Genomic DNA, 27,226 nt, shown 5'->3' with positions numbered 1-27,226 from the left:
CACTAAAGGCATGACGTTTCCCTGCCAGCATTTTCGCACTTAGTTTAGTCTTTAGATTTTGTCTGATGTTCAATGTTTATGTAAAATATCAATAATCAAATTATTGTTTTGTACTCACTATTATACTAAGCAATTTTTTTCAAATATTTAGAAGAAGCAAGCCATTTAAGTAAAATAAAATATTTTTGATTCATAGGCCTTTGAAGATATATACATTGAACAGCGAAAGACTATCAAAACCATGCTAGAATATGCTGACAAAGTCTTTACCTATATATTCATTCTGGAAATGCTTCTCAAATGGGTTGCTTATGGATTTCAAACATATTTCACTAATGCCTGGTGCTGGCTAGATTTCTTGATCGTTGATGTAAGTATCTTAAGTGATTTTTATAAAATTGTTTTTAAAAGAGGCAAGTTTGACATTTCATATATTTCTGTTATTAAAACTGACTTTCACTAATAATGACATAATTATGCAGTTATTTAAACAAAACTGTAACATATGCAACAATGAGGAATATCTCATGGGAAAGAGTAGAGGAGGTCCTAAAAACATGGGCAGTGGTAAGAGCAAACACAGGGAGAGTTGTTCTTTACCATAAACAGACAGCTTTTATTTTTCTGAAAGTTAAGTGCCTCAAGGTAAGTAATAGATAAATATTATGTTAATTGACAGATGTAAGCACTTAGCTTATTAACAGTTCAGTTTAGAAAAACAAACAAACATCTCCAAGAAGCAAAATAGAAAATGACTGAAGGTCAGAAAGTGTGTAAACTGCACTTTAATCCCTTCCTAGAGTACGTGTGACTAAATACTGTGAAATTAACCCATGTACTGAGTTCATTCAGCCACAGCCACATACCCACAGACACAACAAAATGCATTTCCATTTTTAAATCAGTAGTTAGATCCCAATAGCTAATCAGGTATTTACATGCAAAGAGTTAGGTGTAGGTCTGTTCTGAATCTGATTACCCTGGGGTGAGTAGTCATAGGAACATTGCCAATTATGGAATCTATCTGACTTGCAGCCTGTTTTTTTATTGCAAGTGACGGAGAGGCACTGGGACAACATGACAGTCCTCTGATTCCTTGTAGTCTGTGATATTCCATTGCACAAGGCTTCACAGCCTCCTAACAAAACAAGGTGCTTCAAATACTATCTCTAGCCATTTCCTAGCAATCACAAAGCTCCTTATTTTTAGCTCTAACACTTGCCAATATGAATCAATAATTGCCATATGTGTGCATCGTTCTTTTTCTCATTTTTGACGAGTCTGGGTCTATCCAGATTCTACTCTTCTTCCTCCCACAAACACATATTCACAATTATATAACCAAAATGTGTTTAACCCTTTAAGTTGATAAGAAATCTGCTGTCAAGTCACTTTTAATAGACCAGAAATGACTTTCAATTTCCTTGGCTGGCCTTTCATTAATAATAGAGATGAATTTCAACATAACTCTGAAAAGCTATGCACAAATCGAAACTTAGTATTTTCACATTCCGCAGCTAGAGTGGACCTTAAGGAATATCTAGGGTTTATTCAAGACATGAGAAAACTAAAGCCTCAGTTTAAATATTTTTTGGAGATAACACAGCTTCTTAATAATAAAGTTGATACGTGTCCAAATTTACTAATTCTCAATTCAGTGCTCCTTTCCCTCATAGATTTTCTGCCTAACTGATCCATTATAAATATATTAGTTGTAATAGGCAAATATGTGTGTGTGTGTGTGTGTGTGTGTGTGTGTGTGTGTGTGTGTATGTATCAGACTGGCATCAGACTGGCTTTGAGATTTAGCATTTAAAATCTCCACCTTCTCTGTCGAAGATGGAACAGTAAATACATTCAATGATCCTTTCCGGTTCAAAAAGATTTTTATCATGTATGAAGATTATGATCTTTTTTTATTTTTGAGATGGAGTTTCGCTCTTCTTGCCTAGGCTGGAGTGCAATGGCGTGATCTTGGCTCACTGCAACCTCCGTCTCTGGGGTTCAAGTGATTCTCCTGCCTCAGCCTCTCGAGTAGCTGGGATTACAGGTGCCCGCACCATGCCTGGCTAATTTTTTGTATTTTTAGTAGAGACAGGGTTTTGCCATGTTGGCCAGGCTGGTCTCAAACTCCTGACCTCAGGTGATCCACCCACCTTGGCCTCCCAAAGTGCTGGGATTATAGGCATGAGCCACCGTGCCCAGCAAGATTATTTTAAAATGTGATAGAAGTTTTCTAGAAAATTCTGACTTACAGTTACTGAACTACTGCATTGTACTTCGAGTATTTCTATGTACTCCCCTTATATAGAAAACATGATCATGATGTAAAAATCTCTTGAGGTTGGAGGTTTTCCATCATGTTTTTATCCTTGCACACCTAACACAGACATTTAGACATCTATTGAGTAATGTTTCAATGAATGACAAACGAATGGTGCCCCAAAATTACTTTGCTTTTAGTGAGTCAAAATTAGCAGATTGGAACTGGGTACTGAAAGCCTCCTCCTTTGGGCAAGTTACTGTATCTTAAATGGGTCTATTTTCTTAATTTTCCCAAAGCAGGGGTTAAATACATGAATTAATGCAACCTCAGATAACAGCTTGTCCTCAGAGTACTGGGGATTCACTAAGCTAAAGTAAATATAAGGTTAAAACAGTGTTTGAAAGTACAAATAAAATGGACTTAAAGAGTTTAAAGTTCATAGGGTATATCACTGTAACAAAATTAAAGTCACAGAAAGGTAAAGAAAGGAAGCAATCAATGAAGCAAGAAAATAAACAGAACACCAAAAAAACTTCCTTTCAAATGTATCTTTCGAAAACTACATTCACATACTTGAGAAATAGGTCTGCGTAAAAAATGTAACCTCTTCAATTCTCTGTCTAAAAGTAAAATTAGATTTATAGTGAGATATCTTTGTAATTTCCTAAAATTCATTCATTTATTCAATAAATATTTTTGAGTACCTTATAAAGGATCATATGCCATTCAAGACAAAGGAGAAATGAACAAAACAGACCTAGGCTTGTTAAGCTTACACTCTATTGGAGGAGAGGAACAGACAGGAAACGTGTAAACAAGTAAAATCTAAAGATAAGATAAAGGCAGATCACTGCTATGAAATAAAACAGGGTACTAGGCTGGTAAATTACTGTGTGTTTGGGGAAGCGGAGGGAGGGCAGGAGCAGTGTGTCAGCTAGTGTCCAAGAGGGTGTCTAAGGGGGTGCATGGGGGAGGGTACCAGTCATTCGAAGACCTGGGAGAAGAGAGGAGAAGAAGCAGAAGCACTTGAAGTGGGAATGAGCCAAGGAGATAAAAGAGACAGAAAGAAACTGGTGTACTTGTATGTGATGAAACATGAGTGAGAGTGGTAGAAACCGAACTCAAAAAGTACATAGTGGCCATGGCAAGAAGTTCGTATTTTATTGTAATTTACTATACATCATATATGTTAACATTATGTAATCTATCGTATATTAGTTATAATCACCATGAGAAGCCCCAGCAGCAGGATAAGCAGGGATCTGACCTACTGTTACAAAATGATCATATCTGGCTATGGAGAGTGGGAGGCAAAGAGTAAAAGCAGAAAGATCAATTAGGAGGTTGTTTTAATAATGCAGGAAAGTGGAGATTTTAGACCAAGGTGATGAGACTTACTGATAGGCTTGATATGTGGAGTAAAGAAAAGAGAGGATTCAACAAATGGATTTTCTTTCACCGTGAACAAATGGGTAGAGGATAGAACCATTAACTGGGATGGGGAATATCAGAAAAAGATTTGGCAGGGTAGGTAGATGATGGGTGGGAGAGAGATGTATTCATTTGATATATATTCATTTGAGATGTTTATTAGACATTCAAAACAAGGTACTGAACTTTATATAGATCTAGAGCTCAGGAGAGAATCCAGAATCTTATGTATATAAATTTAAGGTTCATCGAGATGTATATGGCATTTGAAGCTACAAACCTGTTTTAGCTCACCTAGGCAGAGACTGCAAATAAACAAGGCAACCCAGAACCAAACTCTGGGGACACTATAACATTTAGAAGTTGGGCAAAGGAGAACCAGCCAGTAAATTAGACTGAGAAGTAGTAATTAAAAGGAAAACAAAATATGCATGGTGTCATAGAAACCCAGAGAAGATAGTTGGGTTTTCCCAAAGGAGAGGTGATCAATTTTATCAAAGGCTACCGTGAAAAAAAGTCAAAAATCAAGCAATATTGGCATATAAAATTGACATTTGGATTTGGCAAAATGAAGGTCATTGGTGTTGTGGATGAGAGAAAATAATGAAGATGAAGAAATGGAGACAGCAAGTATGATACTTCAGGATGGAATCAAGGGCAACTTAAGTCATGCCTCTGCCTTCCAGAATACTGCACTAGAAGGACCACTTTTTCAGATTCTGTACAATTCTTTTCTTCTCAGCTGAAGGTCAAAAAGATACTATGTTCATTTTAAAAAACAAAATATACCTTACTATACCATTCTATAACTACACAAACTATACTATAGATGCTGCTATTGACCACACAATGAAGTAAATACATAATTTAATTAATATTTATTTAAAACGTATTGAAAACATCAGATTTCTTGAGGTCCTTATCAATTTTTGCAGTCATCTCTGAGAAAATGCATCTGAGCATCTCTCATAAAAAATCAATTTTTGCAGTCATCTCTGAGAAAATGCATCTGAGCATCTCTCATAAAAACTTCGTTTGATTCTAAAACATCCTAACATGCTAATGTGTGAAAAACAAACTCTAGTAAAAGATTCAACCATCATGAAGTATTTATTGCTCACAGGTAATTTTCACTAACAGCACAGGTTTAAAGGAGATGCTTGATATTATGGCTTTGGAATGCTTTTCCTGCTTAATCACATGCTCCTTAGAATCCCATAAGCTGCTCTGTTGAGGTGAACAAAACCACCATAGGGACACTTTCTGATCCTAATATGTATTTCCATTTGCTAGCAACCCCTAGAATCTAGTATTTCCTGCCTTAGTTCTTGACATTTATTATTGACATATTGGCAACCTCAATAATAGAGCTAGATTGTTATTAGTAGTAATAGTAGTAGCAAGATATTATGCCTAGTACTTTGTAAGCACTTATTGTGGGAATGGCACTAATTAAGAGCCTTACATAATAATAGTGAAAATTACTACCCTGATTTAATGCACACTGTGTACAGGTGCCACCAAAAGCACTTCACATGTGTTAACTCATCTAATCTTCAAAATTCTATGAGTTAGAAACAACTATTCTCAATTTGCAGGTACGGAAGCTAAGACAAAGAGAGGTTAAGTTACTTTCCCATGTTAACAGAACTAATAAGTGGCCAAGCTGGATTTGGCACCCAAGTTGTCTGGCTCTAATGACTGTGTTTCTAACCCCTACATTACAAACCTCATTATAAATGTCTGTTTTACTTACAAAGTATTTATTAATCTTTTTAACAAGCTTTTGATTTTTTGTATTATTATTTCTATTTTGCTACAGATGTTATCTCTATTTCACAGGTTTAGAAATGTCATACAGCTAGTAGGTGGTAGAGCTACCTTTACCCAACACTGGGTTCTTTGATCCATATTTTACAATAGGGCACAGATCTATTTGGCATATTGTGCTGAACTAGTCAAAGAGTTCCCACATGACACCGAAGGTGATTGCGTATAAGTGGTGGTGAATGAAAGCAATGAGATGGTGCCTTGCTAATATGCAGACACCTGCCTTGAATTTTATCTAGCACTCTTGTGCAGAGAATTAGAATAAATTAAAAAGAGCTTTGGGGTAAAGGAACTAAATAATTATAAATTATTGTCATTTCATATTAATTTCTGAACTCTCTCTCTAGATATATTTCCGTGTAAACAGTCTAGTATGTGATTTGACTTTTTCTATAATTGTCTTCTGATAGAAATGATTCATTTTGTCCATTTCTTGGAAGAATTTAATTCTCCTTTAGCATTATTAATTAATTAATAAGAAAAATTTCTCACAGGCCAGGTTTAAAAAGATAATCCTACTAATGTAGCTATAAATTTCTATAGCCCATTCTTTGAAAGAGTATGGCTTTTAATAGAGACTTTTAATCTCTAATTCTGGTCTTTTGTTAAACTCCAACCCATACTTCTAACTGCTTCCTAGATAATACATGTTAATACACCTGTTATCTGCACATGTTCATCATGTTTCCCCTCTAAGTCATGCATTTCTTCCAAATTCCCTACTTAGTCTGATGGTAATGTTTGTATAAATCCAGGCCAGATATCATCTTCAGCCTTTCTGCCTTTCACCCCTCACAACCAATCAATCAGCAAGTTCTTCTCCATTTTATTGACTAATAAATGAGTGGACAGTCTCACCCCTCCTCTTCAGCACATCAACACCACTGCAATCAACTGGACCAAGCAATAGCTTACTAAATGTTCCTGCCTCCAGTCACAACCTCTGCAAATATATGTTTTAGGAAGACCTACATCACTCTTTCTCTTCTTAAAGGCCTCCCCGTGGGATGCAATTCATCAGCCAGGATTCTAAATGGTGACAGTAAAGGCAAACAAGTGTTATCATTTGTAATACTAATAACAACCAACCTTAATTGAGCTATAAATTGTCCTTTGTCTTCAATGCTTAATTTGTTTAATCTTCACAACAACTTATGCAGCATCTACTGTTACTTTTCTAGTGTGTAGATGGGAAAATTGAGGCACAGAGTAGTTATCTAGTTAAGTAACATATAACATACATTCATTATGTAAAATGTCAAAAACAATTCATATCTTTCCAAAAAGAAATAATTACACCTGAAGATACAGTCATAATTACACACTTCATAAACAGAAGTAATTATGCTCACAATGAATCAAAATTGCACTTTAAAATTTTTTCTAGGAGTGTGCTTGAAGATGATGCATCTATTAACAAAGATACTTTGATTTGTTCTTTTTCGACATAAAGAACATATAGTGTTATTTTGATTTAATCATCTTTAAATTGCCAAATTAAGAATTCCAGACAAAGAAATAAACTTAGAGAGATCACCTGATTCAAAGTCTTCATTTTAAAGACCCCTCCCCCACTGCACATAGTGTTTGGAATGTTTCAGTGAAGTTCCTGTGAAACTCATGGCTTCTCTGTACCATATTGTAGTCACCAGTGATGAGTGCACCAGATTTTACTCATCCTTTTCCCAGGGATGAACGCTTAGATCGTCTGCCTCCTGCTATTATAAACAATACCACAATGACCACGGTATTTGCTTTTATATAGCATGTGAGCATTGTGAATTTTCTAATCATGTATAAAGTTAAAGACCAATAAATAAACCATAAAGATAAAAGTAGAAGAGAAAGCAAAGAGGCGGCCCTTGAGTTACAAACTTACAAACTCCCCTTACATAAAAATAAATTATCCTTTTTTTTTCTTTAGGAGACAAAGTCTCTCTCTGTCACCCAGGATGGAGTGCAGTGGTGCAATCATAGCTCGCTGTAACCTCAAATTCCTAGGCTCAAGCAACCCTCCTGCTTCAGTCTCCCAAAGTGCTGGGATTACATGCATGAGCCACCACTCCCAGTCTGGACTTCCATTTCTGACTGAGATTGCATAGAGACTGCACTTCCCACAGCCTCTGGAAGCCTGCGCTCTATTCCTGCTGTACACCTTACCCACCCCAGCTGGCCAAATCCCTCTGTCACAAGTATCCCCAACCTCCCATCTTCACTAGAGCTCTCTGCTACCATTCCCATGGCAGCTTTGTACCTGCCCCTCACCACTACCTGAGCCCTTTTCTAGGAACTACTCAGCAGATAGGAAATAGGGCTCCTCTGTGGTGGAAGCAGGAAGGTGTGCAGCTAGCAATCTGAAATTCCGGGTGCCCTTGTCCTAAGAAATACTGAGCTTAAATACCATGTGCTATTTAAGCCCCTCAGTACTATTAATGGGAAAAACTCAACTTCAGGATATACTGGAAGAGACACCTGTGGTGTTGCAGGGAAACCCAACAACAATGTAGATAACTGTTTAAATGTTCTGATGTCTGTAGCAAGTACAGATTTTACTCCAGAAGTTGTGAAGTTGTATTTTATTCTGCTCTCTGAAGGGTTGGAGAGCACTGGGTGAAGGGACTCAAGAGTGTCTAGCTTTCCTGTATGCAAAATTTTAATCAGTTCTGTTTTCAGCTCCATCAATTGCCCCTCTGTTTTTGAGCAACCAAATGCCTCCAGTTCCAGAGCCTTCTGATCATTTGTTGAAACAATTTGAGTTGCTTTTGCAGGCACCTGGGTTTCTGCTGCTCTTTCTCTGTTGAGAAAGTAATTATTCCTGTGCTTTCCACAGTCCAGAATGTTTTAAAACTCTTCTTGTTGTCTCTTCTTCTATTATCTTTGTCTTTATTCCTTTGCTTTTCTTCTAGTTGAACTTCAGTAGGGGGTATAAATAAATATGTTGTTCAAACAGATATAGTAAAAGTTTAGAAAGAATCTGTGTGTTTTACTATTTGGTTAATGAGCTTTTACTGGATGACTTGTAGGAGCTCTTTTTATATTAAGGAAATTTAGTATTTCGTCACATGTGGTATGAATATTTTTCTAATTTGAGCTTTTGTCTCTTGAATTCTTTTGTCATGTATAAATTTTTCATATTGATTTAGTCAAATTTATCAGAATTTTTTTTCCTCTTGGTTTTCTCATGTTTATGAAGACCCATTTCAAGACTATTAAAAATATTCCGGGTTTTTTTTTTTTCAGTTTTTTAGTTTGAGAATTTTGTTTATTTCTTTGTCCATTAGTTTATATTTTATGTTTTAATTTTTGACCAACCTGAAATTTAATTTGGTGTAAGGTGTGAGGTAAGGCTCTAGTATTATTTTTTTCTATCTGGCTTCTCATTTAATGAATAATCAGTTGTTCTATTTCTCCTCTCATTTAAAATTCTCTCCTTATCCATGTGCTAAATCTCAGTATCCACATGCTAATTTGAGCTTTATTTTATTTCATTCATTCTTTGTCTGCTAATATAACAGCTTTAATTACTGTATATTTATAATCCATATCTGGTGAAATTTGTCCTCTCTGCTTTTCTTCTTTACAAAATTTTAAATTATTATTATACTTTTACTTTTTCTGAATTATATTTTTAAAGTTTTTGTAGTTCAAAAAGACTCCTACACGAACTTTTTTAAAAGTTAAGATGAAAAATGTATTTATCAACCGCCTAAAATAATTAGATTATTGTTTATAATAGTTTTTCACTTGATTCTCTTATGGGATTTTTTAAGATAACAACAATATATCTGCAAACAATGATTTCTCCCACTTCTCTAATTCTTATAACTCTTCTTTTTCCAGAAAGTGTTAAATAATAATGTTGTTGATGGGCATATTCTTTTATTCTGATTTTAATGAGAATGCTTATGGATCTCATCAAAAATTATACAAGCTTTTAGATTGAAATATATCATCAGAATGTATGGAGGTGATATAGAGTTTTTATCTTTTATTTGTTCATGTTGAACTTTAAACATTGTCTTTAGCCATTTTCAAGGAAAAAAAATTCCTATTGTTTGGTTCCTTAACCAATCACAGGATTTCCAGAATCTTCTTTGGAACCATCAACTCCATCCTGCATTATTATTTTCTTTCTCAGTCTCAGCTGCCATAAGAATATGGAAAGGTGTGGATGACAACTGAACCAACCCCTGACACCTCTATCACAGACATTTCCATTTATTTACTGTGTAGTGTGATATGGTACCTAGGGTCATGTAAATTCATATTAAAAATTTAGTTTTTGGAAATGGGTATCTCATACTTTGCACACATTGGCAAGAGTGCCTTTTGTGTTTAGCACAAAAGAGATAATATTAAAACACTATGTATTGAAAGGTTGGGGACAAATTTGCTAAGGTGAAAAACACATTAGACATAAAAACAGAAGACTTAAATTCTAGTTATATGTTTACCTGTGGCCATCTTTCCTTGGAGTGGTCATTTCACTATTCTGAGACACAAAGATAATGAGTGAAAGAGATCACTGTGAATTGTAAAGCACCCTACCAATGTAGTCATTATCTTCAAACTTTATGTATGTTGCAAATCTTTAAAATTCTTGCAAGGAGCTATCTCCACTTATAATAGAGATTTGAAAGATCTCATTTCAAAATAGCTTTTAAAGCATATTTTTTCACATCAGTTAAACCACTAAAATAAGGTTTTGCCTTATACAAAATGACATTGTAGCTTAAGTCATGCAAACCAGAAAAAAATATTTATGTATGTGATTGATCAGATTGTGATAATCTTATCAGAGTAATTTGCGTGGAAAAATCATTTTAAGTTATTTGATTAAACCAATCTGCAGTGAGTATTCTCAAAGTCCTAAAAATATTTTAAATTCCCTTTATTTTCCTATATAAGTCAAATACGCAACAGATCCCAGCACAGATTTGTCAGAAAATCCAATGTCAGGTAGTTTTTTATGATCTCTCCTTGGGAACTTCTAGAAATTCTAGGACATATGTAGCCTAGAAATGTGGTGCTAATTTCCTCTGATCCTCACATATTGTGGCTGCAACTCTGGCACTATGTCCTCTGGGCCATTAGGTCCATTAAATAAGTGTAGCTTCATTAAGCCCAGCTTCTCTAACAACACACAATTCCATGCCATGTAGGGTGGTTAGATGCAGGTGGTGCCTTTCAACCTTTAAACTCATGACTTCCTATCTTTCCCGAACCCACTGTTCTGGATATTACCTTACTATTTTTTTTTTTTTTTTTAAAGAGAAAAGAGGCTCTCACTCTATAGCCCAGGCTGGAGTGCAATGGTGTGATCATAGCCACTGTAACCTGGAACTCCTGGGCTTAAGCAATCATCCTGCCTAAGCCTCCCAAATAGCTAAGGCTACAAGTGCGAGCCACCATCCCTGGCTAATCATTTTTTAAATTTTTTTGTTGAGATAAGGTCTCACTCTATTGCGCAGGCTGGCCTTGAACTCATGGCCTTAAGTGATCCTCCCACCTCAGCCTCCCAAAGTACTGGTATTACAGGCATAGGCCATCACACCCAGTTTTACTTTTCTTTTCAAAGCATGAGCTTCCTTACTTCAAGGTCTTGAGAAATTTGCAGCCACGTCCCTTTAAAATCCCATGTCTCAAATAAAGGACTTTGTTGGGAGGTTGAGAAAAATCTTCAGATAGTAACTCTAGAAACATAAAGAAGCTGTTAATTCCTCCTGAGGAAAAGGAGCATAGAACATAGAAGCCTGTGTGTTCTCTAATAACCTTTCCAATCTTTCCAGTCTTCTATAACAGCAAACCTAAGACAGAAATGAATAGCTCAATCAATTATCCTGCCACTAATCAAGTTTAGCAGTCAAGTCATGTATTATTCTGTTCAATTCTTAAAATGTATGCTAAATTAAACAATGAGAGGACAGTGGCTTCATATGTTGTTAAAGCCTAGGTTCTGGTTTTGGTATCACTCTTTATATCCTGTGTTCTTGGGCACATTATTGATTTCATCATATTTCACAGGATTGTTGGGAGGATTCACTTAAATTCATTTTCAACAGCCTTTTTTCATAGGAAATTAAGCCCTAATGCTCTTAAGCCATTGTGGATATAATGAATTAATTTCTCTCTTATGAATTAAGGAAAGCATTAGTTATGTACCATCTTTGAAAGAACTGAGAAGATGGTCATTCAAATCATTTTCAGTGCTCTATGATTCAGATGAAGAAGAAACATTTTTAATGGATGCAAAAGGTTAAGATATGCTTTTGAAGTCAGATTATTTGGGTTCAAATCGCCAATTCTACTCTTATTAGCTGTGCATCCTTTTGTTGTGGGTGGGGGTGGCGCTCTAACTTCCTCACACATAAAGAGGTGATGGTAATGGTAGCTATATCTTTGGATTTATACATGAAGACATGTTATTATATTGAAAGAAAATTAAAGCAAATAAACTTCCTCCCCCAAAAAAGGACATGTCTTCTTTGATCTTTCATATATTTAAGTAAAATTTAGTATAAATACAAGTTAAGTCTTATCAAAAACCAGAAGTGTTTTGGATTTTGGAATATTCGTTCTATGTCAGTTGAGCATCTCTAATCGAAAAATCCAAAATCCAAAATGCTCCAATGGGCATTTCTTTTGAGTGTCATGTTAGCATTCAAAGCGTTTTAGATTTCAGATTTTTAGATTAGGGATGCTCAGCCTGTATCAGGAAGCTGTACCATCTCTCTGAATGATGAGTACCATCTCTCTGAATGATGAGGACTATATTCTAAATCTTAAGTCCAGCAATATGGATAAAAATTTTCCCTGGAATAATTATTTATCCAACATATTTTGGCTAAAGTACATCTGACCAGACAGCGTTAGACATGTTAAGAGAACAATGTTTCATCCCAGCTGATAAAAAAACGTATACGATCTGGAAAGGGAGATAAGATATCTAATCAGTGAACGCTATTACATGGTGAATGCTTCCAGAATGCATAACTAAGATATTACATAAACTCAAGAGAGAAACATTATTTCTAATCAATAATTTTAAGCACACATCCATGGAGGATCTGGCATTGAACTCAATCCTGAATTATCAGTGGTATATGCACAAGTTGAAAAGGGGTCCATGGTATAAAATATCTAACTGGAGATATTGACACGTGTTGATAAATATGGGCAAGTATTCTGGTTTCATTGGTTAAAAAAAAGCAATAGTATGAGATGAGACTGGCAATATAAGATGACCCCACTATGTGGAAGATGAAAGTTGCCAAGGTATGTCCAAATTAGTATTTAGTCTGCACTAAATAGATACCACACCCTATAACTTCAGTCAACAGTTTATTTCTTGGTGAACTAATTAATTTTTTTTTTCCTTTTGTAGGTTTCTTTGGTTAGCCTGGTAGCCAATGCTCTTGGCTACTCAGAACTCGGTGCCATCAAATCATTACGGACATTAAGAGCTTTAAGACCTCTAAGAGCCTTATCCCGGTTTGAAGGCATGAGGGTAAGAAGAATAGACACTCTAATTATTCATGTCAAAATTACATGTAGGTAATGATTTAGATAGAAAAGGGTGCCATACTCTTCTGATATTTATTTCATAGAATTACAGAATTAGAGCAAAAATCTTAGAGATCACAAAGCCTAGCCTTCTGAAACTGGAGTTTATTTAAACAGGCTCTCAGAATTTTGGGAGGACAGAGCTGAGACTAGCATCCAGGTCTTCTTGTCACAGTTCAAATATGTTTCTACAACACTCAAAAACCTTGGACTGCCAGTTATTTCTTTTCATTGCTTACACCCCTTGAAATGACTACTGACTACTGACATTCATCCGTGGTGGGGAGTTTCTTTCTCTCAATAGTTTGATTCCTTCAAAACTACTGGTAATGAATGAAAGGTAAAATGGGTTTTGTGTGCTTTGCTTCTTGAATTGATATCAGTAATAAAAATTATTGCATAAGGAAACAACATTGAATTTTAGCCTCTAACAAATTGCTAAATAACATCCAAAGTGAAGGGTTAAGGTAATTAAGCATTTCAGGCAACCTCCAGAGTTTTTTGGTTTTTTTGTTTGTTTGTTTGTTTTTAGACGGAGTCTCGCTCTGTCGCCCAGGCTGGAGTGCAGTGGTGCGATCTCAGCTCACTGCAACTTCCGCCTCCCGGGTTCACGCCATTCTCCTGCCTCAGCCCCCTGAGTAGCTGGGACTACAGGTGCCCGCCACCACGCCCGCTAATTTTTTGTATTTTTAGTAGAGACGGGGTTTCACTGTGTTAGTCAGGATGGTCTCGATCCCCTGACCTCATGATCCGCCCGCCTCGGCCTCCCAAAGTGCTGGGATTACGGGCATGAGCCACTGCACCCGGCCCAGAGTTTGTTTTATAGATCTTTTTTTCTAATTGGGCATTCTGAATAAGGTTCACTTTTTCTATAGCAGTTGTATTTTCCTCCCCACCTCTCTTCCTTAATATGTATATTATGCATCTAAACATAAAATCACACTTTATTATAGATACCACCCATTTGCCATGCCCCTCAGTAGAATTCAGCACAAAGGCCAGTTTTGTTTAATCTGGCTTGTGAGTGCATGTGGATATTTAATTTAGTGTAGGTCATAGGGCTTTCATGTTAGGATGTTAGGAGATGGTTGGTTTGGGGCAATAAAAATATTTCAACCTTGACTTTAAAGTTCACCCATCAGGGAGAATTAAGCCATTCTCCAGACTCTCCAGAATCATTGTAATCAAAGAAATATTTGGTTTTTACATTGTAATTTCATTTCCTTGCTAATGCTAAAGAAAGTTAGACAAGATAAAATTCATAAAAATTACTATACAATTTCAAGTTCTTTTCAAACCAAACTTATACCATTACTCATAATACTTAAGCTCTCATTTGGTTCCATGTTTCCTATTAACAGTTCATTTATGAGGGGAGATAGCAACTGAGCAAAATTTAAAACTTATAAATTTTCTCTAATCTGGAAAATATTCAAAGTTTAGAATTTTTAATTCAGTCATATAGCACAATTAATATTCCAGATGCAAATTATGATCATGTATTATGCATTTACTTGAAAACAGGAGAACCTGTGGTGGTGTGTACCAAACTTGTCCAACCCGCTTTATTTTGTTATTGTTGTTGTTCTATATTGTTTTAGGCTATTAACAGCCTGAAGCCATGGTTTTTAGTTTCTATCTCTAGTGATAAGTGGAAAAGAGGGATGAGGAAGGGACTTTACGGGCCCAGCCAGAAACAGAAACTAAGAACCCAGTGAATGCATTCTCTCCCTGGCAAGTATAATGCATATGGCTTAACTTCCAAAAGAAACAAAATTCAAGTAGCATAGGAAATGTTTACAATTTTGGATTTCTGGTTTTGATGTCAATTTAAGATTCCTTGGTATTGATTTCTAAAATAATGTTTGCAGTATTTTAAAATAAAACAATACTTTTATTTAACATAAATGATTAACAGAATGGTCCAATATGAACTAGATTAGACAAGAAAAATTACTGTCGACTTTCATAAAGATTTCAAAATACATCTTAATATCTTCTGAATTTAATGAGAAGTGAATGAATTTTCCTCTCATGAAATAGGTCAGCCTGGGTTGATGAAGTAGCATGTGCTCCAAAGTGAACGTTTAAGAGATTGTGAAGTAATAATAATGGGAACTTATCCAGTACTGTTACGACCAGATATAAATTCCACTTTTCCCCCTAACTTAATAAACCTTTTTATTGAGATTTACTAACAGGGGAAAAAAGGGACCCAGTAAATTCCTAATCCCGTTCTTCGTAGTCATAAAAAGTTAACTTGATCTGAGAATATAGATTTAAGGCATTTTTAATACTTTGTTTATTTGTAAAGGGTTTGTTTACTCGCTTTTTCAAATTATCATTCATTCATTAACACTCTTGAAAATTAAAATGTATTACTGAAAGATGATTATTTTTTCTGTTGGCATTTAATGCATCTTTCTATTCTTTTTTCCCCAGCATACAAACATTTTCTGACTCCATCTTACTATACCAGGTTTTTAATGATTTCTTTTCATACTGTAGCATATTTTGCTTTCCTTAAAACCTTAGCTCTTTAGTTGTGTCATTGTTTGTTTTCCTTCAAATATGTGCTAGAAAAATTAGAAGAAACAACTTGTCCACCTAGATTTTTATTTAACTCTTTTCAAGCACATATTAATACTAAACAAATACATTGAAGGAATGGTTTCCATTCAAAAGGTTTGTAAGCTATGTTCCCCTCGCTGTCTCTTCTAGGTGGTTGTGAATGCTCTTGTTGGAGCAATTCCCTCTATCATGAATGTGCTGTTGGTCTGTCTCATCTTCTGGCTGATCTTTAGCATCATGGGTGTGAATTTGTTTGCTGGCAAGTTCTACCACTGTGTTAACATGACAACGGGTAACATGTTTGACGTTAGTGATGTTAACAATTTGAGTGACTGTCAGGCTCTTGGCAAGCAAGCTCGGTGGAAAAACGTGAAAGTAAACTTTGATAACGTTGGCGCTGGCTATCTTGCACTGCTTCAAGTGGTAAGTGGCTACTGTACGAGTTTTGAAAAAGTTTTCAAGATGTTTCAAGCAAGATTATTTCCCTGATGTTCTTCGTTTGAATGACTAACATTTGACAGCATGAAAAAAAGTTAATGATAACACCTATAATATCAGCTTGAATTGATCATAAAAAAGATGTTACAATTATTTTATAATGTATTTTCCTTAGTGTTAAGCTTTTAGTATGTTTTAATGTGATTTTATATTTCTGCTTTCTTTTTTGTTATATTTTTGGGTACTGGTATCATTTTTAGTTTTCTGTATCAATTATTGCCAAAGGAGCAACTTTAGGTACTAAAATAACAATGCATATTTGTAGTGATGAATTAAATGTATAAATTATTAGCCAGATAATTTATTATAACAATGTCTAAGAAATATGATTCTACTATGTGTCAAAATGCAAATCATAGAGCTTACACTTTAACATATAAGGGAATTGGGACTGAGATGGCAGTTTCATGAATAAAGTCTTTCACTAAATTTTAGTGTAGGAAGAAAATAGAATACTTTCAAGAAAAAAAAGGAAACAAGTTCCAGACTTTAAATACAAATGTTTTTCTATTTCAATTTTATTTCAATCTCTTGATATGAAATTTCACAATATTGTACAAAAAGTTATTTGTTATAATACTGTCAGATTTTCATCTGGTTAAATGTCATTGTTAGGTGAAATTTTTATGAACAATTCAAATATATGTTATTTACAGGCCACATTTAAAGGCTGGATGGATATTATGTATGCAGCTGTTGATTCACGAGATGTAAGTATCACTCAAATATTATTTATAGGTTCTAGATTTCTTATGGTGAATATTGGTGGTAATTTAAACACTGAAACATCCAAAATTCTATATTAGAACATTTAATATTGCATATAAAAAATGAACAGTCTGCTTCAATATAGATGATGCTTGATTAATGTGTGCCTAATATACAATATGTAGCTAATATGAAAGGATATCTAGCTGCGTGGATCCTAAGACATTAGATTGGTCCAGTAAATGAGACTATTCTGAGTGGAAAAGTTGTTCAGTGGGGAAGTAACTTGTCTCTCCCTATCCCTGGAGAGTATGATAAACCAGACTCTGTGAAGCAGCTTCCAAGAATATCATGATACAGAAAAGCAAGCAAGTTTCAGGGACACTCAATTTAGAAAATAAAAATAAAAATAAAAATAACTCCACAGAATATATCTGTGCTGAATTTTCCTCTTAGAAGTTGATGTTCTGCTCTTAAAGCCGTATTTCCAAAATTCAGCATTTCCAAAACCAAACAGAAAATATTGCAAAAAATTATGACTAATAATAGGCTCAAAATGTTTTCCCTGCTTATATCACCGTATTTATGTTAAAGAATATGTTAAATGTAAGGCACAATGGGAAAACAGAACCAAGAACAATCATAAAACTTGCAAACCTTCATTTTACTAGATCATACTAGTTTTAAAAAATTGTTTTTGTAGAACAATATCTCAGGGTAAGGCAAAAGTAGCACTGTATTAAGTAACAGCACTCAATAAATTACTGATTTAGTGTAAGTATTTATAGTATTTTTCATATTATTTAATATTTTCAATATCATTTAGGTTAAACTTCAGCCTGTATATGAAGAAAATCTGTACATGTATTTATATTTTGTCATCTTTATCATCTTTGGGTCATTCTTCACTCTGAATCTATTCATTGGTGTCATCATAGATAACTTCAACCAGCAGAAAAAGAAGATAAGTATTCTTTAGCTTTTACCTTTCTTCATTCTGAGGTTCTGTCTGTTAACACAGCCAAATAACCAGAATACCTGTGGTCATGACAGACTTAAATCATGTTTATATTATTTTCAGTTGCCCATGTGGTTATTTAAGCTGCAGGGATTCCAGCCTCTAGTCAGTGGCTCCTCTCAAAGTTTATCTATTGGATAGCTTTCTGACCCAAAAATGTGTCCACTCCTTCGGACCCATCCAACGGGTCTCCAGTGCTTTAGCTTGGCTTACAGAGCCTTTCAGGAATTACCTCCACCCAGTTTTCCATCTTCATTTTTTCCTACACTTCACTCTATACATGTGTATTTCCCTACTACATAGTCACCACCCAAACATCTATATGAGTTTTCTGCCCTTTTCTGAACAAGCATTCTCTTGTACCTCCATGGCTTTTTGTGATTTTTTTTTTTATCCTGGAATGTTCCTAGAAAACCCATAATCATCTTTTAAGGCCTAGCTTAAGGGTAAGCTATGTAACAGCTTGTCTCTGAGTCTCTGAATTCATTGTTGCCTCTGCAGTACATTTAATTTTTTTGTCATATCAACATACACTGTCCACCTACGTTTTCAGTTTCCTGCTCCATTTAGAAGCAGAATACTGTATCTTATATATTTATGTAATTCTGACACCCAGCACATTGTCTAGCACACAGAAAGTGTTAAAAACTGTTGAATGAAGAAGTAAAATTATCGGCAGTGAAATGGACTAAGAAAATGTTTTCTGTTTTGCAAAAATATATTTGAGACCCTTGTGCCTACTTTTAAACATAGTATAATCAAATTAGGATCCTGTAGTGATCAGAGTTTTATGTACGTAAGGATTTTGCATAATATTAAGATATTCAGAATTTCACATAAATGGGAAAAGCAGGATAAATGTATATGTAGCAGGATAATATCCACTTAAAAATTAGAAAAGATTAAAGGAAAGACAAATATTTTTTGTGAAAGTACTATTGGAACACAGAATTGTAACCAGTTTTATACTATGTCTTTACTTTGGAGGTCAAGACATCTTTATGACAGAGGAACAGAAAAAATATTACAATGCAATGAAGAAACTTGGATCCAAGAAACCTCAGAAACCCATACCTCGCCCAGCAGTAAGAATTACTTGTCTCCTTTAATGTTCCAAAGCCATGCGTCCATATGGTCAAATTGAGCAATGCTCTGGAGCAGAACATATTAGGTGATATCACCAATATTGAGCCCTAATTATAAAGTTCATATTTTGCATCATAATTCACAACTTCTGCACTCATTAGGAGTTACCACATTCCAAAAAAAGGAGGTAATGTTCTTTATAATTTGTGAGTTGAAAACTTCTAGCTCAGGGTTCCCAATAAATACTTCCAAAGCAAGGTTCACTTTCCTGCTACCAACAGCACACCTGGTTCCTCCTCCTCTAGCCTTCCCATCCCACTCTCCATGGCCTCCCTCTATACTCTCTGCTCCCTCCATTCTTAAGACTAGAAAATATTCCAAACCTGTTTAGAAAGGGAAAAGGTGTCATCAAAATTGTTTGTTTCACCAAATACACCAAAACAGAATAAGGCATATTCAGAATGCATACTCTGTAGAGCCTCATGATGATGGAATGATGTAATAATGACAGATTATGTTCACAGAGCTGGACTCTAACTCAGCTATTTTCTGAGATTGGTAAGGAGTAAGGAAACTGAGGCCCAAAGAACATACGAATCATGCCCCAAGTCACAAATCTTGTAATTGCCAGAACTGGGACTTGACAAGGCCCCATAAATTCTCTAAGTGACTTGACTTTACCATATTTATAAGAGTAGCTGGAGCTGGAATGTGAGGGAGCAGGGTAAGAGGGGAAAGGATTGAACTGACTTTACTAGAGTTCTTTAAAAATTAAAACATGGTCAGTTCATGACCTTTGATTTTTGGTAAGCCATGAAGTTTTAAGTTTTTACTCTAAATGATTAATAATATATTTCTTTAATAAAACTGTATTTACTAGCCATATTAATATAAGAATCTTTGAAAGCATGTTGTTCCTGAGATGATTGTTAAGAAGACAAAGAAAAAAAGTGTTTAAAGTCATGCATTTTTGTTAAAGCACAGGGCATAGGTAAAGAAGGACAGATGGAAAGAAATACAGATAAATTAACAAGCCCATACATAGATTCACAGAGCTAGAGAGGTAGAATTCAATAGAAATATGACTGATGTATTTCAGGGGAGGGAAATAAGGTATAAACCAAAATTTCTAAAATATTGATAAATGAATTGGTGTATTCTCTATCTAAATATCTGTTGATATTAACCTACTTTGTAAATCTTTGTTATTAGTAGTCACTATTTTTTATAAAAATTATCATACTTATTCAAATCAAGCAAAGACTACATATATTATCAGCCAATGGTCACAAATTTATGTGTTTGTTTTTGTTTTGTTTTTTAAGAGACAGGGTCTCACTCTGTCTCTCAGGCTGGAGTACAGTGGCAAGACCATAGCTCACTGCAGGTTCAAACACCTGGGGTCAAGTGATTCACCTCAGCCTCCCTCGTAGCTGGGACTGCAAGCCTGTGCCACCATACCAGGCTAATTTTTTTTTTTAATAGAAATGAGGTCTCGCTATGTTGCCCAGGCTGGTCTGGAACTCTTGGCCTCAAGAGAGCCTCCAGTCTCAGCCTCCTAAAGTGCTGGAATTACAGGCATGAGCTGCCACGCCCAGCCTTAATTTATGTCTCATCCAGCTTTGTCTTTCCATAGGATCTATATAAACCAAATATGCTTTGTTTAGCTATATAAATTTTTTTTCCATTTTTTTTAACATGAAGAGAAAAAAAGCACACAAAATTGTTTGGGGTAATATGAGGAGGGTGCACATCCATCCCGTATGTGGAAGGGCTTTATCTACAATTTTACTGCATTATTCTTTATGAAATATATATAGTAACCTTATTTCTCTTCTCTCACTTTCTAGAACAAATTCCAAGGAATGGTCTTTGATTTTGTAACCAGACAAGTCTTTGATATCAGCATCATGATCCTCATCTGCCTCAACATGGTCACCATGATGGTGGAAACGGATGACCAGGGCAAATACATGACCCTAGTTTTGTCCCGGATCAACCTAGTGTTCATTGTTCTGTTCACTGGAGAATTTGTGCTGAAGCTCGTCTCCCTCAGACACTACTACTTCACTATAGGCTGGAACATCTTTGATTTTGTGGTGGTGATTCTCTCCATTGTAGGTAAGAACAGCTTAATTACCAAGAGGTATAGTTACAGAGAAACAGTTGCCCCAGGACCTTCTAGCTGATTAACATGGAAATTAGGTCTGAGAATAATAATGCATATAGATGTAAAGTTCAACACTAGCATATTTGAATAAAAACTCTGAAACCTGGGTTTATTCACAAAGCTAACTAGTTAGAAACCATGTTAGGAATACCAGATTTGGGAAAGAGGTGAAGAAGACAGGAAATAAACATTATCAGGTACTCTCCTAATCTTAAACCAAGGTCACAGGCTAAAAGAGGCAGATGGCTTAAAAAACAAATCATTGTAATGCAATAAAGTTGGTACTGTAAGAAGCACTGAAGAGGAAGTAGCCATCTCTGCTGGAATGAGTTAACACAGGCTTCCAGAGATAAAGGTGATGCATCCTAGGTGGGTCTTCAAAGAAGAGTTGAGATTTAGTAGGAGAAAAAGAGAGATGGGGAATTATAGAACCCCAAATTTAGAAACTTCAACTTTAACCTCATGCCAAATATGGCCCATTTCTCTCTAACTGAAGAGTATCATTAAAAAATAGAAAACAATATATTCAGAGATTTCAGAAATATTTTTGTTTGTAATTGCCACAATTCATGTGTAGGGATAACAATTCATATAAATTGGGTCTATATAATCTTAAATTGCCATGCTACCATTGGAGATTATTTGGATTTTGCAAAAATTCATATTGGTTTATGACATTACAGAATCACTGAATAAAACTCTGTAATCTGTAATTGCTAATGTCAGGGAGTGGATCCAAATATTTAATAAAGGCTCATATTCATAACCAGTTTGTTGTGTTCATAGACCTTAAAAAAGATAAAGCCATCATGTAAGTGAAAGATATTATCTGTTTAGCTGTGTTCTATGTTTTCCATAGGTATGTTTCTGGCTGAGATGATAGAAAAGTATTTTGTGTCCCCTACCTTGTTCCGAGTGATCCGTCTTGCCAGGATTGGCCGAATCCTACGTCTGATCAAAGGAGCAAAGGGGATCCGCACGCTGCTCTTTGCTTTGATGATGTCCCTTCCTGCGTTGTTTAACATCGGCCTCCTGCTCTTCCTGGTCATGTTTATCTATGCCATCTTTGGGATGTCCAACTTTGCCTATGTTAAAAAGGAAGCTGGAATTGATGACATGTTCAACTTTGAGACCTTTGGCAACAGCATGATCTGCTTGTTCCAAATTACAACCTCTGCTGGCTGGGATGGATTGCTAGCACCTATTCTTAATAGTGCACCACCCGACTGTGACCCTGACACAATTCACCCTGGCAGCTCAGTTAAGGGAGACTGTGGGAACCCATCTGTTGGGATTTTCTTTTTTGTCAGTTACATCATCATATCCTTCCTGGTTGTGGTGAACATGTACATCGCGGTCATCCTGGAGAACTTCAGTGTTGCTACTGAAGAAAGTGCAGAGCCCCTGAGTGAGGATGACTTTGAGATGTTCTATGAGGTTTGGGAAAAGTTTGATCCCGATGCGACCCAGTTTATAGAGTTCTCTAAACTCTCTGATTTTGCAGCTGCCCTGGATCCTCCTCTTCTCATAGCAAAACCCAACAAAGTCCAGCTTATTGCCATGGATCTGCCCATGGTCAGTGGTGACCGGATCCACTGTCTTGATATTTTATTTGCCTTTACAAAGCGTGTTTTGGGTGAGAGTGGAGAGATGGATGCCCTTCGAATACAGATGGAAGACAGGTTTATGGCATCAAACCCCTCCAAAGTCTCTTATGAGCCTATTACAACCACTTTGAAACGTAAACAAGAGGAGGTGTCTGCCGCTATCATTCAGCGTAATTTCAGATGTTATCTTTTAAAGCAAAGGTTAAAAAATATATCAAGTAACTATAACAAAGAGGCAATTAAAGGGAGGATTGACTTACCTATAAAACAAGACATGATTATTGACAAACTAAATGGGAACTCCACTCCAGAAAAAACAGATGGGAGTTCCTCTACCACCTCTCCTCCTTCCTATGATAGTGTAACAAAACCAGACAAGGAAAAGTTTGAGAAAGACAAACCAGAAAAAGAAAGCAAAGGAAAAGAGGTCAGAGAAAATCAAAAGTAAAAAGAAACAAAGAATTATCTTTGTGATCAATTGTTTACAGCCTATGAAGGTAAAGTATATGTGTCAACTGGACTTCAAGAGGAGGTCCATGCCAAACTGACTGTTTTAACAAATACTCATAGTCAGTGCCTATACAAGACAGTGACCTCTCTGTCACTGCAACTCTGTGAGACAGGGTATCAACATTGACAAGAGGTTGCTGTTTTTATTACCAGCTGACACTGCTGAGGAGAAACCCAATGGCTACCTAGACTATAGGGATAGTTGTGCAAAGTGATCATTGTAACTACACCAAACACCTTTAGTACAGTCCTTGCATCCATTCTATTTTTAACATCCATATCTGCCATATTTTTACAAAATTTGTTCTAGTGCATTTCCATGGTCCCCAATTCATAGTTTATTCATAATACTATGTCACTATTTTTGTAAATGAGGTTTACGTTGAAGAAACAGTATACAAGAACCCTGTGGTCCTACTCTACAAGTCTCTCAAATGATCAGACAAAGCTGTTTTGCCAGAGAGATAAAATTTTTGCTCAAAACCAGAAAAAGAATTGTAATGGCTACAGTTTCAGTTACTTCCACTTTCTAGATGGCTTTAATTTTGAAAGTATTTTAGTCTGTTATGTTTGTTTCTATCTGAACAGTTATGTGCCTGTAAAGTCTCCTCTAATATTTAAAGGATTATTTTTATGCAAAGTATTCTGTTTCAGCAAGTGCAAATTTTATTCTAAGTTTCAGAGCTCTATATTTAATTTAGGTCAAATGCTTTCCAAAAAGTAATCTAATAAATCCATTCTAGAAAAATATATCTAAAGTATTGCTTTAGAATAGTTGTTCCACTTTCTGCTGCAGTATTGCTTTGCCATCTTCTGCTCTCAGCAAAGCTGATAGTCTATGTCAATTAAATACCCTATGTTATGTAAATAGTTATTTTATCCTGTGGTGCATGTTTGGGCAAATATATATATAGCCTGATAAACAACTTCTATTAAATCAAATATGTACCACAGTGTATGTGTCTTTTGCAAGCTTCCAACAGGGATGTATCCTGTATCATTCATTAAACATATTTTAAAGGCTATCACTAATGCATGTTAATATTGCCTATGCTGCTCTATTTTACTCAATCCATTCTTCACAAGTCTTGGTTAAAGAATGTCACATATTGGTGATAGAATGAATTCAACCTGCTCTGTCCATTATGTCAAGCAGAATAATTTGAAGCTATTTACAAACACCTTTACTTCTGCACTTTTAATTCAACATGAGTATCATATGGTATCTCTCTAGATTTCAAGGAAACACACTGGATACTGCCTACTGACAAAACCTATTCTTCATATTTTGCTAAAAATATGTCTAAAACTTGTTTAAATATAAATAATGTAAAAATATAATCAACTTTATTTGTCAGCATTTTGTACATAAGAAAATTATTTTCAGGTTGATGACATCACAATTTATTTTACTTTATGCTTTTGCTTTTGATTTTTAATCACAATTCCAAACTTTTGAATCCATAAGATTTTTCAATGGATAATTTCCTAAAATAAAAGTTAGATAATGGGTTTTATGGATTTCTTTGTTATAATATATTTTCTACCATTCCAATAGGAGATACATTGGTCAAACACTCAAACCTAGATCATTTTCTACCAACTATGGTTGCCTCAATATAACCTTTTATTCATAGAAGTTTTTTTTTATTCAACTTTTGTAGTATTTACGTATGCAGACTAGTCTTATTTTTTTAATTCCTGCTGCACTAAAGCTATTACAAATATAACATGGACTTTGTTCTTTTTAGCCATGAACAAAGTAGCAAAGTTGTGCAATTACCTAACATGATATAAATTTTTGTTTTTTGCACAAACCAAAAGTTTAATGTTAATTCTTTTTACAAAACTATTTACTGTAGTGTATTGAAGAACTGCATGCAGGGAATTGCTATTGCTAAAAAGAATGGTGAGCTACGTCATTATTGAGCCAAAAGAATAAATTTCATTTTTTATTGCATTTCACTTATTGGCCTCTGGGGTTTTTTGTTTTTGTTTTTTGCTGTTGGCAGTTTAAAATATATATAATTAATAAAACCTGTGCTTGATCTGACATTTGTATACATAAAAGTTTACATGAATTTTACAACAAACTAGTGCATGATTCACCAAGCAGTACTACAGAACAAAGGCAAATTAAAAGCAGCTTTGTGAACTTTTATGTGTGCAAAGGATCAAGTTCACATGTTCCAACTTTCAGGTTTGATAATAATAGTAGTAACCACCTACAATAGCTTTCAATTTCAATTAACTCCCTTGGCTATAAGCATCTAAACTCATCTTCTTTCAATATAATTGATGCTATCTCCTAATTACTTGGTGGCTAATAAATGTTACATTCTTTGTTACTTAAATGCATTATATAAACTCCTATGTATACATAAGGTATTAATGATATAGTTATTGAGAATTTATATTAACTTTTTTTTCAAGAACCCTTGGATTTATGTGAGGTCAAAACCAAACTCTTATTCTCAGTGGAAAACTCCAGTTGTAATGCATATTTTTAAAGACAATTTGGATCTAAATATGTATTTCATAATTCTCCCATAATAAATTATATAAGGTGGCTAATTGGAATTCATTGGCTTCTTTCTGCTCAAGTCAATTTACACATCTACATCTCACTGACACCACAGAGATGCCAAATATTGCATTGCAAAACCTTTGTAATCATTATCCAAGTGATCTATAAGGAATCTATTAATTGGTATGCATTATACCTAAATGACCATCTTCCAGAATCATCAGAAGAGACTTTAGTTGAAAAGGGAGAATACTTTTAAAAATATACCTACCTAGCTAAAGGATATTCTGAAAATACTGTCCAGAATATAGAGTTGCTAATATAATTTGACATATTTTTGAAATAACTACTTCCATAATGCGACTTCATGATAGGATTCTATCTTGAAAACGCAGGTAGAATTGGCTGGGCACGGTGGCTCACGCCTGTAATCCCAGCACTTTGGGAGGCCAAGACGGACAGATCACAAGGTTGGGAGTTCAAGACCAGCCTGGCCTACATAGTGAAACCCCATCTCTACTAAAAATACAAAAAAAATTAGCTGGGCGTGGTGGTGCATGCCTGTAATCCTAGATACTCAGGAGGCTGAGGCAGGAGAATTGCTTGAACCTGGGAGGCAGAGGTTGCAGTGAGCTGAGATTGCACCACTGCACTCCAGCCTGGGCAACAGAGTGAGACTCTGTCTCAAAAAAAAAAAAAAAAAAAAAAAAAAGAAGGTAGAATCAATCAAGTTGCCATAGAAATGACAATACTATGAAATAAAACTTGAAAACTTGAATTCACTAAGTGAACTAAATGGTTGCTTTCTAATAAAGAGAAAACACTTGTATGAAGAGAAAAATGGGTGTTCTGGTTTTCAAATATTGTAGCCAAAAGATAATGGATATATAAATTTATATATCTTAATAATTTTCAAAAAACTAGTATATGGTAAAATAACAAGAAAACCATTTTTGTGTATTTCAAACAACTTAATAATCATACAGAAAGTCAGTTGACCTTTTTTGCGGAAATGAAAGAGGTAAAAAGAACGGAACCAATAGTCCTTACATTTGGCTTTTAGTTTCAATTTTGGCATCAAATTAGCTGTGTAATGTAGGCAAATCAAATTCTAGCCCTCAGATTTTTCCATCATTAATAGGGATGTTGAATTTAGAATATTATCTCTGGTATGCCTTTAATTCTAAAATGCAATGTTCAAAATCAAAGTGATCACTCACTTTGCCTATTCAAAGTGAGTAATTTCCTCTATATGGGAAATAATGAGAAAAAAATGTATATTTTCAATAGACTTTTAGAAACATTACTAAGATAACATTAAACAGAAACACAACATTTGGCTTTGACTTTAGCCTCATTAAAAAAAAAAGAAAACTCTTCTTATCCCCAAAAAGTTTTATACAATAAAGTTGAAGGATGCTTTAAATAACTGAAATTATGG

At 35.0% G+C, this 27,226-nt stretch overlaps 1 protein-coding gene across 8 annotated transcripts in view; it reads left to right on the top strand.

Annotated features, from left to right (window-relative positions):
• Positions 1–25,832, top strand: part of SCN3A (sodium voltage-gated channel alpha subunit 3) — a 116,888-nt gene extending 91,056 nt beyond the window's left edge. For all 8 annotated transcript variants that reach the window (XM_034954407.3, XM_008974399.4, XM_034954411.3 and 5 more), the window contains 8 exons: positions 197–370; positions 12,912–13,034; positions 15,812–16,084; positions 16,816–16,869; positions 17,694–17,831; positions 18,866–18,970; positions 20,822–21,092; positions 22,001–25,832. In XM_034954407.3, coding sequence (XP_034810298.1) covers positions 197–370; positions 12,912–13,034; positions 15,812–16,084; positions 16,816–16,869; positions 17,694–17,831; positions 18,866–18,970; positions 20,822–21,092; positions 22,001–23,196 — 2,334 coding nt within the window. In that variant the 3' untranslated portion in view covers positions 23,197–25,832. The remainder of the gene's footprint in view (positions 1–196; positions 371–12,911; positions 13,035–15,811; positions 16,085–16,815; positions 16,870–17,693; positions 17,832–18,865; positions 18,971–20,821; positions 21,093–22,000) is intronic.
• The last annotated feature ends 1,394 nt before the right edge of the window (positions 25,833–27,226 follow it).

Source organism: Pan paniscus, chromosome 13 (genome assembly GCF_029289425.2).
Source record: "Pan paniscus chromosome 13, NHGRI_mPanPan1-v2.0_pri, whole genome shotgun sequence".
Lineage (NCBI taxonomy): Eukaryota > Metazoa > Chordata > Mammalia > Primates > Hominidae > Pan > Pan paniscus.
The sequence above is the reverse complement of the archived record's forward strand: the minus strand, read 5'-3'. Positions and strand labels throughout refer to the sequence as shown.